At 40.0% G+C, this 18,062-nt stretch overlaps 1 protein-coding gene across 2 annotated transcripts in view; it reads left to right on the top strand.

Annotated features, from left to right (window-relative positions):
• P2RX7 (purinergic receptor P2X 7) overlaps nt 1–7,973 on the top strand; it is a 75,705-nt gene extending 67,732 nt beyond the window's left edge. For both annotated transcript variants that reach the window (XM_089676558.1, XM_089676567.1), the window contains exon 13: nt 5,137–7,973. In XM_089676558.1, coding sequence (XP_089532684.1) covers nt 5,137–5,649 — 513 coding nt within the window. In that variant the 3' untranslated portion in view covers nt 5,650–7,973. The remainder of the gene's footprint in view (nt 1–5,136) is intronic.
• The last annotated feature ends 10,089 nt before the right edge of the window (nt 7,974–18,062 follow it).

Below are 18,062 nucleotides of genomic sequence, written 5' to 3'. Positions count from 1 at the left end.
TTTGGATTTTTTTTAGGGGAATTTAGCTTGGATGGGGTAAGGGGGGTATGGGATGCCCAAGGGTAATGGCAACAGAGGACAAACTTCTTAGCAACTATGTTCAAGTCTTTACAGCAAAAAGTCTCTTTTGGAGAGAAAGCCAGCATCTCCCGTTGTACCACCCCAGACCCTAAATGAATCCTCTCCTCATCCAGCTGTACTGGGTGAATCCCTGGGCAGGGGATCCAGTGCCTGCCACTGCAGTGTTAAACAGTCCCGGGTTAAAAGCAAATCCAGTTTCCCACCAGAGTGCCTCTTCCCCTTGCTGGCTGAGGAGGTGCAGGTGTACTCACTCAGTCCTTCTCCTGTGCTGCTGATTGCTCAGTGGCTGCTACCAGGCCTTCTAGCTGGGCTGCTGCTTCCCTGCTGCACAGGTGGTCCTTGCTCTGGGGGCCGGTGAAGTACTTAACTTTTCTTCCTTCCAAGGTCCACTGCCTGTAGGTGAGCCCCTTCCCATCTGGGCTCCCTCCCTGGCTCCTGCCCTCCAGCCTCACTTCTCCATCTTCAACCCAAACTTTCCCTTCTGCTGAGCAGGCTTGGTCATCTTTAAGGGCTGTCCTGGCCCCATGCCAAGCCTCCTGTTGGGGATTGGCCAGGATCCCTCAAAAGTGCAGACCAGCCACTCCTCACCTCCACCCACTGCTTCTAGAACTTTCTCCAAAGTTCCAGAGCAGGGGGAAGTCCCAGAGACCTGGTCTGCAGAGCCTCTCAGCCCTGACCAAACTTTGACCCCACTGACTGTTGCACCAGGCTGCTGCTCAGCTTCCAACTAACAATTGTAACTAGAGCTCTGCTAGCTTCTAAAACCAAATTATCAAAAGAAACATACTGATTTTATACACAGAGTGGGCCAAACGTAGGTATATATTACTTCTAAATTATACACCATTGTGCATTATAAACTACAGCACTGGCCACTTCATTAGGTACACCTTGCTAGAACTGGGTTGGACCCCTTTTTGCCTTCAGAACTGCCTTAATTCTTCATGGCATAGATTCAGCAAGGTGTTGGAAACATTCCTCAGAGATTTTTGGTCAATATTGACATGAGCTTTTGTTGCCTTTCTATTCTCTCCAACCAGTCTGCTCATTCTCCTCTGACATCAGCAAGGCATTTTTGTCCACACAACTGCCGCTCACTAGATATTTTCTCTTTTTCGGACCATATCTCTGTATACCCTAGAGATGGTTGTGCGTGAAAATCCCAGTAGATCATCAGTTTTTGAAACACTCAGACCAGCCCATCTGGCACCAACATCCATGCCACGTTCAAAGTCACTCTTCCCCATTCTGATGCTCAATTTGAACTTCAGCAAGTTGCCTTCACTACATCTAGATGCCTAAATACATTGAGTTGCTGCCATGTGATTGGCTGCTTAGCAATTTGTGTTACAAAGTAATTTAACAGGTGTACCTAATAAAGTGGCCGGCGATTAGGGCCTCTTCTCAATTTTGCTTTGTTGGTACAGAGTTACCCTGAGAACACCTTCCACCAGTGTGGGATTGGGCAACGCATTGACTGACTGACTGCAGCGTTCACCTGACATGATTGACCTATTGATTCTTTTGGGGGCATAGTAAAGGATAATGTTTTTGAGAGGAAGCGCCTATATAGTGGACAAATTAAAGCAGGTCATCTTGCAAGCATTTATGGAAATTGATGCTAACCAGAATTTGTGTGTTACTGAGCGTCACAGTGCTGGGAACAGTATCCAAAATTGTGGCGATACTGGTGAAGGATATTTGAAATTTATAAAAGACTAAAGAGTGTTACATTGTCAGGAAAAGATTCAAGGAAAAAGGTACCCTGATGAAGTCACGACGCACGTGACGCAACGCGTCGGAACGCCATTCCCAGTTCGAGATTACGTCACTTCCGGTCACGTGGGAACGTTTGTCCGGACGTAGCGGCCATATTTGTTTCCCTCCTTGTATGTGAATGAGAATACACCCATGATGTGAGGTGGAAAGCGCTGTATTCAAAGACTACATGTGAGTGGGAATAAGTTTGTTATGCCAAATTACTCCTAAATAAACGGTATTATACTATGGGAAGCTTTTTGTTTGTGTCCGATATGACGAGGTGAGAGGAGGAGGAGTGGAAGTCCAGAGGTCCCCTGCTGAGCTATTTGGAGGAAAGGATTGCCTTTGAGGGGAGTTTTTGCCTGGTGGCCCTGTGTGGGTCAAGGAGGGGAGGTGAGCAGGCATTTCTGCCTTTGGAGGATTCCTTTTGAGCACTAGAAGTGGAGATCACAGAGTGTTTTTCACAAATTTTGCATGGACTTTTTGAGTTTACTTTGGACACTGAGTTCATTTGTTTATCACAGTATCAAGTAGCAATTTAATTTCATTTTGCTATAGGTTTATCACAGGATATATGTATTATATTATTTGTTACAGAATCACTGTTTTTTGATTTATAGGTTCTTCACATTCATCACGATTTGTCACAATTTATTATGATATTAGTATTATTATGTTAAGTGATGTATCACTGATATTTGAGGATTTATCATGATTTTTTATCACAGATTTTTTAAAGGCAAGATTAATTGATATATATGAGAGGGGTTTATGTAATTTTAGTTTTTTATCACCGTACAATAGTGATTATTTAAGTTCAGTTGGTAATTTAGTTACACACAGAGGGAATTGTTTTAGATAATTTGGGAGCGCTTCACTATTTAATGCATGACCTGATCAGTACTGTATACTACTTTTTTGTCATATATAAAAGTAAATAAATGAAATTAAAATAGAATGCCATGATCTGATTAGTAATATATACCTACTATGAAATGCCATGATCCGATAAATAATGTATATCTACCTTAAAATGCCATGATCTGATTAGTAATATACAGTCAGGTCCATAAATATTGGGACATCGACACAATTCTAACATTTTTGGCTCTATACACCACCACAATGGATTTGAAATGAAACGAACAAGATATGCTTTAACTGCAGACTGTCAGCTTTAATTTGAGGGTATTTACATCCAAATCAGGTGAACGGTGTAGGAATTACAACAGTTTGCATGTGTGCCTCCCACTTCTTAAGGGACCAAAAGTAATGGGACAGAATAATAATCATAAATCAAACTTTCACTTTTTAATACTTGGTTGCAAATCCTTTGCAGTCAATTACAGCCTGAAGTCTGGAACGCATAGACATCACCAGACGCTGGGTTTCATCCCTGGTGAGGCTCTGCCAGGCCTCTACTGCAACTGTCTTCAGTTCCTGCTTGTTCTTGGGGCATTTTCCCTTCAGTTTTGTCTTCAGCAAGTGAAATGCATGCTCAATCGGATTCAGGTCAGGTGATTGACTTGGCCATTGCATAACATTCCACTTCTTTCCCTTAAAAAACTCTTTGGTTGCTTTTGCAGTATGCTTTGGGTCATTGTCCATCTGCACTGTGAAGCGGCGTCCAATGAGTTGTGAAGCATTTGGCTGAATATGAGCAGATAATATTGCCCGAAACACTTCAGAATTCATCCTGCTGCTTTTGTCAGCAGTCACATCATCAATAAATACAAGAAAACCAGTTCCATTGGCAGCCATACATGCTCACGCCATGACACTACCACCACCATGCTTCACTGATGAGGTGGTATGGTTAGGATCATGAGCAGTTCCTTTCCTTCTCCATACTCTTCTCTTCCCATCACTCTGGTACAAGTTGATCTTGGTTTCATCTGTCCATAGGATGTTGTTCCAGAACTGTGAAGGCTTTTTTAGATGTCGTTTGGCAAACTCTAATCTGGCCTTCCTGTTTTTGAGGCTCACCAATGGTTTCCATCTTGTGGTGAACCCTCTGTATTCACTCTGGTGAAGTCTTTTCTTGATTGTTGACTTTGACACACATACACCTACCTCCCGGAGAGTGTTCTTGATCTGGCCAACTGTTGTGAAGGGTGTTTTCTTCACCAGGGAAAGAATTCTTCGGTCATCCACCAGAGTTGTTTTCCGTGGTCTTCCGGGTCTTTTGGTGTTGCTGAGCTCACCGGTGCGTTCCTTCTTTTTAAAAATGTTCCAAACAGTTGTTTTGGCCACACCTAATGTTTTTGCTATCTCTCTGATGGGTTGGTTTTGTTTTTTCAGCCTAATGATGGCTTGCTTCACTGATAGTGACAGCTCTTTGGATCTCATCTTGAGAGTTGACCGCAACAGATTCCAAATGCAAATAGCACACTTGAAATGAACTCTGGACCTTTTATCTGCTCATTGTAATTGGGATAATGAGGGAATAACACACACCTGGCCATGGAACAGATGAGAAGACAATTGTCCCATTACTTTTGGTCCCTTAAGAAGTGGGAGGCACATATGCAAACTGTTGTAATTCCTACACCGTTCATCTGATTTGGATATAAATACCCTCAAATTAAAGCTGACAGTCTGCAGTTAAAACACATCTTGTTCGTTTCATTTCAAATCCATTGTGGTGGTGTATAGAGCCAAAAATGTTAGAAGTGTGTCGATGTCCCATTATTTATGGACCTGACTGTATACCTACTATGACATGCCATGATCCGATCAATACTATATATCTACCTTTAAAATGCCATGACCCAATCAGAATTGTATTCCTACCCTAAAATGCCATGATCCAACCAGTAATGTATATCTACTATAAAATGCCATGAATTGATCGGTAATATATACCTACTATAAAATGTCATGAACCAGTCAGTATTATAAACCTACTATATACTGTAATTCCATGATCCAATCAGTATTGTATACCTAAAATGTATTTCCATCATCTAATCATGATAAGAACATAGCCAAATCCATAGCACTGCACAATACTTGCTCTTCATCATACATGGACAATCTGGGTGCTGGTTACTATAGCCTGTCTCCACTCTCCATCAAAGATATAAAGAAAAACCAGCCTCACTCCAAACTTGGCACCTCTTGTTGTGTTATTCATTAATGGAAATCTACTATATAATGCCATCATCCTCTTGGTAATGTATACAGTACCTACTATATAATGCTGTTACCAAATCAGTAATGTACCTACTTTTAGCCCACAATGCATATAAAGCCCATTGGCTAACATATGTTTGTCAATGCTTTCTATTCCAGAAAGGAAAAATGACTTTTAATACAGTCTTTGCACAGCTTGAACTGTCTTTCTTCGAAGGACTGGAAGAGTTTCCTCTTCACACAAGACATGCTAAAAAATCCTCAGCAATTCCTTCCTGGTGTCAGTGTTTGAAATGTCTTCCAGAAACTGCGTATGAGGATCAGCTGTGTTGCCGATATCGACCTGGGGATTGCATTACAAACTCAGAAATGTTTAGGAAGCTGGTCTTGCAGCGGCGGGTTCTGGAGTGCATTCTGCAGTACAACAATCCTCTACTAAAGAAGAATTCCATTGGCAAAAAACAGCTAGCAGAGTTTGCTCAAAATCAGTACGTCCAATGGCGTTTTGGAAGCAATAAGGATACAGTCAACTTTGCAAAGATACCAAGCTGTTGTAGACATGAAATACAAAACCTATTTAATGAGGATGCTTGTGAAACCTCTTTTCAATTTGAAGATAAAGATAAAAAAATGCACTCCGCATCGGGTCCCTCCAGCAAACCTTTGCTATAACAGCCACCTGATCTGTCTGTGTTGGCCTGCATACTGTAACAGGTCATTCCATCCAAAACTAATATTAACATTTGGAATAGATATTGATTGGGAGAATCAATCACTGGCCTTCTGTACCTTTCAGTGACTCCAGAGAGGATATTGCCCACCAACATAAAAAGTATAATTCCTCTGTTCCACATTAGCAGTCCTACTTCTCCTGCTTCATTCTCTGAGCTAAGGGCTCATGCACACACAATGTTTTTAACGTTTTTTTTAGGGGGGGGGGGCTTTTTTATTCAAATCTACCTCTAAACACCACTTCATGTTAGCCTGCATGGCCATGCACATATAGGCTTTTGAGGGAGTTTAGAGGCAGGGGAGTTTTCAGGTGGAAAAAAAATTCCACTCCCAGTGCGTCCATCCTAGCTGCATCTTGGCAGAAAAAATACTTGATGTGTCTAATTGCATCTAAACGCGCTTTAACACAGGTGCATTAAGCACTTGAGCGTTAATTGATTTAAAATTAAATAATGCCCAACCGCTTGAAGTGCCTAAATGTGCCTAAATGTGTTTACATGCCTGAAAAGCCTTTTCGGCAAAAACACAGCTGACAATAGGAAAGGTGTATAGGAGAGGAGAGCTAATGCATGTATGCATGGGACCAAAAGGCTATAGTGGTACTTCAGCCAAATCTTGTTGCTATGCTTTTAGAAATAAGTTGCTATTAGGTTTTTACTGTGGTCTGCATCCTCTCCTTTCACTCTTTCTCACCAAGGACAGGGCGTAAGAAAAAACAAAATGCACATAACAAAATCTACAGAACAGAAGTTCTAGCCTAAAACAACCAAAAATGGTCTGGAATCCAACAGAAAGAACAGCTCTGCATTGAATTGGCAGATGTAGGTGAATAGATCCAGGCTTGTGCATGCTGTGATCCTGCTACAGATTTCCAGCACATACAAGTCAATGAAGAATTCAACCTACCAGGATCTGCTTTGTGTGAACTGATCAAGCTACAACTTAAGCTGGTATAATTGGTTCGGTTTTTTTTATGACAAAAAACCCCCAAAACAAACGGATTTGGAGGAATCCTTCCAGCCGTACTATTGTATTCTGACAGCAGGGACTCCTCCATTGTTAAAATACACTGATCAGCACTGCAGCTGATTGTCTGCAGGCTCTGATCGATTGAAAGAAGTTGATCGGTAGATTGACTTCTTTCGAACAGGACTGTTGGAAAACTTCCAAACAGGGAGGGCCACATACAGATCGAAATTCATCCAGTCCCTGCTGAGCCAGCCGAATTTTAATCCGTGTGTACCCACCCCCAGGTAGCAGGATTTCTATCTAGGTATATATGGCTAGTTTTTTTTTTTTCAAATATAAGCTTGCAGGGCTGAATTCTGATTGTCCGCAAGTATTGTACAATGACCAAATATACTGTCAGATGGTTCAGTGTCAGACAGTATCAGTCAGGATAGTGATCAGGAATAATCTGAATACATGTAGTGAACACAATTCTGGTCTATGTTCACATCACATCTATGAGGGGGTCATAATTTCCCAGTGTGTGGCCATTTTTAATATTAATAATAGCTAACAATCATAGATAACATGTGTGGGTTAAATAGCAGGCTGTCATTCTGATATTATGCACCATTAACAAAATTACCATTTAAATGAGACTATAAGAGCTAACAGTGTACTGAGGATTTTTATATTATTTGATTTATACCTGTGTTTTGAAAATGTTTAATTGTATGTATAGTCAGGTCTCATTGTTGCCTATGTGCCCAGCTGGGTGGACACACCCGTTCTATTTGTCCTAGTGGCTTATGTCACTAAGGCAGGATGTGATGGGAAATCCAACACTTTGCAGTTGTTACCATGACAAAGGGTGAGGGTAAAGCTTCCAATGAAAGCACTTGTTGTGGTGACAACCGCCATCCTCACTTTGCAGAGATTCCAATGACAGACAAAAAGCAAAAAAAAAAAACTGAAAGGGGTTCTAACCCTTCCCTACTCTATCCAAAACTAAAAATAAACATTTTCGCTATCCTTACATTTTAAAAGGCATAACAATTTTTACATTTATTTGGAGGCAAATGTAAACCATTAAAGATAATAAACATATACTTTTACACAATGCCAACAGGCAGATAGAAAATGTTGAAAAACCAATGGACCATAACAGTTAGGCAGAAATACTGTTTTACTAATGATCATTTGACATCATGATGCTAATATCTGATAGGCTGTTACAGATTTGGATACCTTTTTATTTTTCTAGATTTTGTAACATAAATATTGTAATACATATTAATAAAAAGAAATATGTTTTCTTTGTGTGGTAAATCTTTTAAAATACTATGTAAATTTATTTTTTCTTGCATGTGTTTTTTTATTGAACTGTCAGATGAATATGTAAGATAATAAGAATCCATTACATGGAGTTGTATTCTCCTGGTTAAGTTGCTGGTATATGTTACGATTCATGGGTGTCAAACTGGCGGACCTCCAGCTGTTGCCAAACTACAAGTCCCATGAGGCATTACAAGATTGACAGTTACAAGCATGACTCCCAAAGGCAGAGGCATGATGGGACTTGTAGTTTCGCAACAGCTGGAGGGCCGCCAGTTTGACACCCCTGTGTTACATTGAGGAAATTACAGCAGGGTGAGTGAGTGAGGTAGCAGAGGGAGTAGCTGAATACGGTTATGGATGCCAGTAGTGGTTCAGGGCTCGTTCACACCATGGTGCAGAGACGTCGGTTTTTCTGCATGCGTTCTGTCAAGACACAAAGAAAACAATTGTTCTCTATGTGCCCTGTTCACAACACAACACCAGTATCATGTGCACATTTTTTCTGTGCAGAAATCTGAAATGTATGTAAAACTCATTGAAGCGCACATGAAAACTGATGTAAATTGATGTGTCTTCAAGTGAAATCTGCACGTCAGTTTCCATCAGTTTTTCTGCACGTAAGGTGTGAACGAGGCCTCAAAGAGATGTAAGAAGGCTGTAAAATATCTAGTTTGGGTTGTTTTACATTTAAGGGCATTGGATATTAAAAAGATGGTGCATTTACACTATTGCATTATCTCTATTTTCTGTAACCTATTAGACGAGGGATATGGCAAGGATATGTGTAGGTGCCCCTAGCTGCTCCATGTGGCTAAACCCTTCAGCTAGTTGCCTAGCTAAAACACTGGTAAAGAGCCAGTCTTTACATCTGTGTCTGCTCACGTGAACATATGGAAAGTTGAAATTCCACATTTATACGAAAGATGTCATTTGGATCGAGTCACTGTCTGCCAAGCTACTGAGGCTGTAAGTTAGGCTATCTCAACAAAACTGGATCAGCTATAGAGATCACACTCTAGTGCTTAGATTGCAGAAGCAGCTACAATTGACAATTATCATCATCATTATTATTATACAGGATTTATATAGCGCCAATAGTTTGCACAGCACTTTACATTATAAAGGGAGACAATACAGCAACAATACAATTCAATAAAAGAGGGTTAGGAGGGCTCTACTCCTGGGAGCTTACAATTTAATAGGGAGGAGCTAGTGCAGCAAAAGGTAACAATTGGGAGTGATGAACTGATGGGAAAAATAAAAGATTCATTTGTTAGCTGAAGGCTGAATAGTCTTCTCTGAAGGGATGAGTTTTCAGGGATTGCCTACAAGTGGACAGAGTAAGGCATAGCCAGACAGATTTGAGTAGGGAGTTCCATAGGATGGCAGAGGCTCCGTAAAAGAGCATGGGAGGAGGAGACAAGGGAGCTAGAGAGCAGGAGGCCTTGGGAAGAGCAGAGAGAATGGTTTGGGTATTTGAGGACAAGATTGGTGATGTAGCTCGAGGTAGAGTTGTAAATGGATAATATTTTTGTTGATAATATTTTTAATTGTATTTGTTGGGCAATGGGAAGCCAGTGGAGGGAATGGCAGAGAGGGGTGACGGACACTGAGCAGTTGGTAAGGTGGATGAGTCAAAGAGTGCACATTTCTGAAAACACAACTAAAACAAATTGCAGCAGCTATCATAAATTTAATAAAAACACCCTAAGGTAGGATATAATGCTACACTGGGGTGTATTATTTTTTTTTTTTATATATACTTCCATTTTTTTAATTGCATAAACAACTTTTTGATAATTGATTTGCAGCAACTTTTTATAGGGTGCTTTTTATCTTTGGTGGCCATATACAATTGTTTGCGCTTCTTGCTGGCCCAATCCTCATATGTAAGAATTGTCACTTTGAATACTTATCCTGCATTTTGGCTTGCTTAGGTGTGTAAACACACAATATAGATACTGTAGCCAAAGAGAACTATAAGTGAGACGGGAAGACGTAGCGGTAACAAGACAATCCTTAAGGGACAATAACCTCCCTAGCTAGTTAGGATATATTAGATTGTTGTTACGAGAGGAATGCTGGTTGAATAACTGCCAGAAGTATGACAATGGTTCATTTCTTAAAGAAAAAAAATGCAGCTACAAAATTTGCCTTTCACAGGACAAGAGAAAATTGGATATCTTCTTGATCACTGTTTGATTGAAAAAGGCCAGCATAGACCTCTAAGAGTACTCTTATATTAGTTTCAGTGTGTATATTAGTTTTAGTGTGTATATTGAAAATTAACAGACAACTATTTGACACGAAAAGACCATGGGCCTTTGACGGCAAGTGCAAGAAAAGCTTGCAATGTAGGAGAGACACAAATAAAAGAAGCAAACCTCAAGCGCATACACAGGAGGTATAGCGAACCCAAATAGCAAGATTACCCTTGAAGGGGAGAAGAAACAACAAGAATCGGGTGCTTGTAAGTCAACCCCCACAGGAGCAGCCCAAGTATATTGTCACCTAAAATCCACTCCAAGTAGCATCAGTAAACAACCGGCACAAAACCAGGTGCTCCACCGCCCTGTTGAAGGCACAAAATGGCATTTTCTATCAAAGGGCAAACAAAAAAAGAAGAAGGCAAGGGAGAGAAAAAAAATAGGGAAGAGTAAGAAGCCACCTGCACACCAGGAACACCCCTCCCTGTAAAAAGAATAGTGTTATATCTAAGTGTACTGTCTGCAATACCAGGGTTCATCTACAGAGACTTAACATTTAGGACCAAATTTATGTCTCTCGATCTTGAAAGTACTTGGAAAGTGTGGTAGTGGGTGACAATCTTACTGTGGTCCTATATCGATTCTTGAAGATACTTGGATAGTGTGGAAGTGGCTGGTGACCATTTCACTGTGGTTCTATATTGATCTTGAAGACAATTGGAAAGTCTGGAAGTGGCTGACTATTTCACTGCTTTTGTAGAGGCCTGGTCTCAATTTTTTGTTTAGCAATATGGATGCATTAGAAGTCCAAAACATTTGAGAAAATATGTGTCATTAAAATATGTCCCATACTCGTGCAACTCTGTAACCTTCACAAAAATTAGATCACTGTTTTCCAACAAACATAAAAGGAACACTCATATAAAAATGTAAATGTAAAATTTAAGATGCATGAAGGAGCAAAGTATACCTGGTGAGTAGTTCACTTTTTATTCAGACATTGCTGTTATACACTAGTCCAGTTCACTTGCTTTTATCTGTAATTCTGGAACACACATGCTGTTGATGCTGAAACACATTGTTTGCCTCTATCACAGAAGGTTTTCATATCCACCAGATCTGACCAGATCCACATAAGGATCCTTGATGTCCTGAGGTTATCTACTCTAAATGCGCATTGTGATTGCGTATCTGGTGAGTGCGCAATCTTTATACATCTATCACCTCACCCACGGATCCGGATCCAGCCATTGGATTTTTGAAGATCATCTGGGATCTTTTCTACTAACACTATAGACTGTATTTGGTCTAGTGCCCAAACACCTATTAGTCACCATTAGGTGACGTTTTTACTTGCACCTTGGTATTGGTTTATGTTATTTTATTGCATTTTATATGAGGATGTTTGAATATAACATGTCCATATGTTTTAACGGATCATTTTCGCGCTGCACCTTGCTTTATTCTGATTATTCTGGAGGTTTATATGGTGCCTTTTTGGTGTTCAGCTGCTGTTTTCTTCCTTTCAACTCATTTATAATTTACTCTAGCGCTCACTTACCCTGTGATTCACTGTTCTAAGATTTAAACATGGCTTGGAAATTTTAAAGTGACTGAACCACTTAGATATCGATAAAGTATTTTCTCCTTGTTCCACTTGGTTTGTGAGTGGGCCCCTTTTTAACCACAGAACCTATCAGCCCTCTGAGAGATCCACCATCAAATCAAGTCTTCACTCTCCAAAATGGCAACTGGAGCCTACAGTATATTGAAGTTTCTTCTTCTACATTTTTAAAATTACTATTTTATGTCTCTTTAAATATATAGAAAAAGCACTTGGAGAAGGCAGATAGCAAACACGCAGGTTGGTACACAAACCTTAACAGTGAAATTAACAGAAAATGTGCAGTGCCAATAAAGATATGATATAATGATCAATACATGACTAATTTTATCCACATAAATCAGGAAATAAATTACCACAATAATTAACAAACACAATGTCTAATAAAATATCTAATAATATTATGATGATATTGTGCAGCAAAAGTTCATAATAAAATGTAATCCAGAAATATAGTACAAAACAACCTCCTATATGATTACTATGCATGTGCTACGTCAAATAATGTGTGACCTGTTCATCAGGAAAAAACAAATTTAATACATTTATCCACGTGTGTGTGTGTATATATCTTGTGTACAGTATATTGTCTTTTGTTGTTGATATATAGAAATAAACATAAATAAGATGAAATTAAAAACAGTTTCATACAATTACACTAACAGTTGCCAAAATCCTCAATGTGTACCAAGTGGGATCATGGGAATATATACATCAATGGTTGATAAGATGAATACATTAACAGTCTACCAACAAATAAAGTGAAATGCAAAACAAAAAAAAAATCATATAATTAATCATTAATTTTGTAATTATATCACATCGTTTTTTCATTTCACTTTATTTTGGTTGGTAGACTGTTAATTTGTTGATCTTATCAACCATTGATGCATATATTCTCATGATCCCACTTGGTACACATGGACAACTTTGGCAATTGTTGGTGTAACTATATGAAATTGTTTTTCATTTCACTTTATGTTTATTTCTATGTATCAGAGGCAGTAGACAACATATACACGTATATGTGGATACACTTTTTCTTTGGTTTGTTTTCAGATGAACAGATCACACATTATTTGTCATAGCACATACATACTAATCATATAGGTAATTGTGCTGCACTTTATTTCTGAATTGGATTAGTTGATGTGGGAACACATTTCAGTGTCACAGCTGCAGCGGGGAGAGGCAAATATTTGCAATTTTAACACTTTGTATGTACAGTAGATGAGAGCAGAGGAGACACTTTTGTGTTAGTATCATAATAAAATGTGTCTAATTGATGAAAAAATCTTCCAGTGTGTGTCCACACCACCTTCTAGTGGATTGAAAACTCACCAGATGTTTTTGCTGTAAACCAGGGGTCTCCAAACTTTACAAACAAAGGACCAGTTTACTGTCCTTCAGACATTAGGGGGCCAGATTGTGGCCACTGGGGGTAGAAAATGTCCCAGGCCCAACTTCAGTGAGAATAAACATTGCCACACCGTTGGTAGTCAGTTACATAGCACCTGTGGTCAGTAGGAGGAGGAATAATGTCCCATAATTGGTATTACTGGGAGGAACAGTACCCCATCATTGGTATCAGTGGAAGAAATAGCACCTTATTGGTGTCAGTGGGAGGAATGGTGCCCCATCATTGAGATCAGTGGGAGGAATAGTGCCCCACCATTAATATCAGTGGGGTAAATGGTGACCCACCATTGATGTCAGTGGGAGGAATGATGCCCCACCATTGATGTCAGTGGGAGGCATTGTGCCCCACCATTGATGTCAGTGGGAGGCATTGTGCCCCACCATTGATGTCAGTGGGAGTCATTGTGCCCCACCATTGATATCAGTGGGAGGAATGGTGTCCCATCATTGATATCAGTGGGAGGAATGGTGCCCCACCATTGATATCAGTGGGAGGAATGGTGGCCCGTCATTTATATCAGTGGGAGGAATGGTGCCCCACCATAGATATCAGTGGGAGGAATGGTGGGCCCCATCATTGATTTCAGCGGGAGAAATGGTGCCCCATCATTGATATTAGTGGGAGGAATGATGCCCCATTATTGATATCAGTGGGAGGAATAGTGCCCCACTATTAGTGTCAGTGGCTGGCTTTATGCCCCACTGTTAGTGTCGGTGGAAGGAATAGTGCCTCATATTGGTGGGAGGACTATTACCCCAAGGACTGGATAAAGGCTAACAAAGGGCCACATCTGGCCTTCGGGCTGCAGTTTGGAGATCACTGCTGTAAACAATAGAGCACAGCCAACTCAATTCATCAACCTCAGCTCGCTCCTTCCTTCTCTGTCATCACAGACCCAGACCAAAGGCAACACCTCTTTTTGACTTTCATATGATAGCGGGGAAGAAGCAAACCTGCACAGCACTGTGTCAAGAAAAGCTCACCACACAAGCATGCAGTGGATACAATGTCTCATGTATTGATCATTGTTATCATATCTTTATTGGCTCTGCACATTTTCAGTTAATTTCACTATTTTATGTCTAGGGCCTGCTGTCCATAGGGAAAACAAATACCCAAGTCCTGGTGTGTAAAGTTCAACCTCGTTACAATCTTATTTATGTTTTCCAAACTTGTAATGGGAATTGCTACCTAAAATATCCAATCAATATGAATAATTTAGAGAGAAATTTGCAATTCACGCTGTTTGGTAAATAATACAGTCAGATTGCAACGTGTGTTGTAATATGTAGATAGAGGAACAATTTTTATGAAATGCTACTTTACATTAGTAACAATAATAACATGACATCCAAAAGAGATATTTAAAAATTGAGAAGATATAAAAATCTGGTATGATCATGAGAAATACTCCCCAAAAAAAAAAAGAATGTGAATTTTCATGAGACGACAATTATCAATAGAACTATTGTTAAGTATGATTTTGCCTTCTGTTTATAACTGATTATTTGGATTTACATAGCTTTTTGTTCACTCCTTATGAAAACAGAAAGCTTACGGAAATCAATATTTGTCCATCTAGGATATGTTATGATCTACTATTCAAGAGACTTGTAAACATGCATGGTGTCTTAGGCAACTTTTCCATCTTAACCTGAGCTGTTTACTAAACCTTATATGTGTATGCATTCAGGGTCCTTTACAGAAACATCCTTTGGGTCTGGTGCAGGGGCGGACTGACAACTCATGGGGCCCTCAGGGCAATAGGGGATCATGGGGCCCCTGTGTCCTTGCCCACACTCAAACCACACCCAAAAAAGCCTATGAAACGTACCAGGGGCATCTCATGGGGCCCTCTACTGACCCCGGGCCCTCGGGCACTGCCCAAGTGCCCAAATGGTCAATCCGCCCCTGGTCTGGTGGATGTGAACTCTACTTGGGGTTTCCTAATCTGATCTATGGATTTCTCTAGAGCAAATGTGGCCATAAGGCTCCCAATAGGTGGTATTAATATGTAAAGGGACTGCAGTGGCACTAATCTTTAGCAATCTCATGCAAGGCTGCTGTTAGAAACCACGGGGTCCCATACAGCCAACCTGTCAGGCCTCCTCTTTCAAAAAAAAAAAACACAGTTTACTTTGCTTCAGTTATGAATAAACACAGAAAGTGATTGGTACCAACCACTCATGTTCATTCAGGAAGTAAGGGGCTGGTAAATGTGACATATATACTGGACCCTTCCCTCACTCTCCATCCTGCAAGATCCTATTGTGTGCTTGCAGCTGCCGATAGAAGAGGAGGGAAGTCGACTGCACTGTGGGGGTGGGGGCACACATAGGGGCCTGGACAGCAGGGGAAAATGTATGGTGCTCAGGGAGCATGAAGGGTGCGGTCTGGGGGGGGTTTAGGGCAATAACTGGAACCAATCCCCTGTATGGCTCTCTCTGCAGCAGCTGAAATCCAGCGGGAGGGAGCAGAGAAGAAGCCAGCTTCCAACTGTTGCAGAGAGAGCAATGCAGGGGATCACTTCCAGTATTTGCCTCCCTGCTGTGCCGATTCACCCAGCTGCCTGGGCCCCCTGCTGGCCTGGGCCCCTTACAGGAGGACTGGTGGTACCCCCTTATACACGGCCTTGGTCTCATGAAACATGTCCCCAGTTTCTTTTAATAGGTACTGTACCTATTTTGACTGAATTTTTGTGAAGAATGTTCAATGTGTGCCCCTATGTGAGGAGGGTTGAGGTGTGGAGGTTGAGGAGGACCCCAGGCAACTTGGTGTACTAGCATTTCAATTCTCACAGTGGAATTCTTGGCTAAAAGGAAATTGTGTGCCAGTCATATTTTAAAAGGTGTATTCAGCACAATAAACTCCAAAGAGGGGCAATCAATCAATAAGCTCCTGTATTTTCACCCTCAACACAAAATCACAACTTTCTCCCTAGAAAGTATTCAATCTAATAAATCCTTTTTGTGATACACATCTAAATCCCCCAAAAGAACTCCAACTATTAATATAATCAATATCACTTCAACTAAATTATATTTAAATAAATCCACACCCAATTCCGTTTTATAACACAGAAACCCCAACAAAAATTCAAAAATTTAAAATAAAAAAAAATATAAAAATATATGAAAATTATATACAATAAACCAAAAGTGTCCAAGTTCCAAATTTTCACTTCAATCCAGTAAAGCAGAAATTGATTCTAAAACTCCATGATAACCTCAAAAAAAAACAAAAAAACAAAAAAATTCATAGTGTATTACCCTTTAAAGATATATATATATACTTCACTCTGTGCACAACACAAGAACACACCAAAATTTGTGCAAAATCAATTAGATATATATCAATCAAAATAAATAAATAAATAAATCCAAATCGTGAAAAACGTGATCACTCCAACCACAAGTGAATAGTGATAATAGGTACTAGTACCCTCTATACTCCAGCCAAAAGTGATACCAGGTACTATTACCCTCTTCCAGTATTTTCAGGCATGAGCTGACATAGGAAATTCGTATCTCTCAATCCTTCATTTCCAGGGGTATTCCTCCCAACTCCTCATAGAAGCATAAAAAGGCTCTTAGGCAGGATCCATAAAAAGGAACAAATTTTAATAGTAACTTACATATAAAACAGGGAAATCCAGCTTCCAGCATTACTCTCTCAAGTTTCAGGTTGAAAACCACATGTTTCCAACCAACAAAATGGCCGCGGCGACACTTCCCGTTAGCGTGCGTGCGTGATGACGTCACTCCCCTAAGGGGATTTATTTATTTATTTATTTATTTTGATTGATATATATCTAATTGATTTTGCACAAATTTTGGTGTGTTCTTGTGTTGTGCACAGAGTGAAGTATATATATATATCTTTAAAGGGTAATACACTATGAATTTTCTTTTTTCTTTTTTTTTTTTTGAGGTTATCATGGAGTTTTAGAATCAATTTCTGCTTTACTGGATTGAAGTGAAAATTTGGAACTTGGACACTTTTGGTTTATTGTATATAATTTTCATATATTTTTATATATTTTTTTATTTTAAATTTTTGAATTTTTGTTGGGGTTTCTGTGTTATAAGACGGAATTGGGTGTGGATTTATTTAAACATAATTTAGTTGAAGTGATATTGATTATATTAATAGTTGGAGTTCTTTTGGGGGATTTAGATGTGTATCACAAAAAGGATTTATTCCAAAGAGGGGCAACTGGCAAAAATTCAACTCTGGACTTCTTATCTAGTAAGATAGATAGATATAGATAGACAGATGACCCTTCAAGAGCAGCCAAACAGAACAAAGGTCCTTTGTAGCCCATCACCAGTACCCTAATAGATGAGCCATGAGAACTTGCCATGTCTACTGGATGCAGCTTGCACCTAGCTCTCCAGGATAAAGAGAAGTACAGAAACACCTAAGCCTTTTCCTAAGATGCTCAGTACAGGTAGCTATCTTCCAGCTCCACTTGCTCTAGATGTACCCTTCAGCAAAAATCCAATGACATGGGCCAACTTCTGCTTTCTTGGACCCAGGGCCAGGTCCTTCTTTCTGCAATACCTTCCCCAGACAGCAGGCTTCAGAGGCAATTTCCCTTCTACTATGACCTCCCTTCTTGTGAGGCAAGAGTCTCCTTTCCTGGCAGGAACCCAGGAGGAAAGACTTTTCTGGAAGCACACCTTAAAGAGGAGTTCCACCTGAAAAAATAAAAGTCAGCAGCTACAAAAACTGTAAAACTTTTAAAATACACACACTTACCTGTCCCTCGGTCCAGTGGTGTCCTCTCTCCCTGGCACCGGCATCTTCAGTGTGG

This window comes from Staurois parvus, unplaced genomic scaffold, assembly GCF_062004578.1.
Source record: "Staurois parvus isolate SC_StPar_1 unplaced genomic scaffold, SC_StPar_1.0 ptg000014l, whole genome shotgun sequence".
Taxonomy (NCBI): Eukaryota; Metazoa; Chordata; class Amphibia; order Anura; family Ranidae; genus Staurois; species Staurois parvus.
Note: the sequence above shows the minus strand (reverse complement) of the source record. Positions and strands in the feature narration are given on the sequence as shown.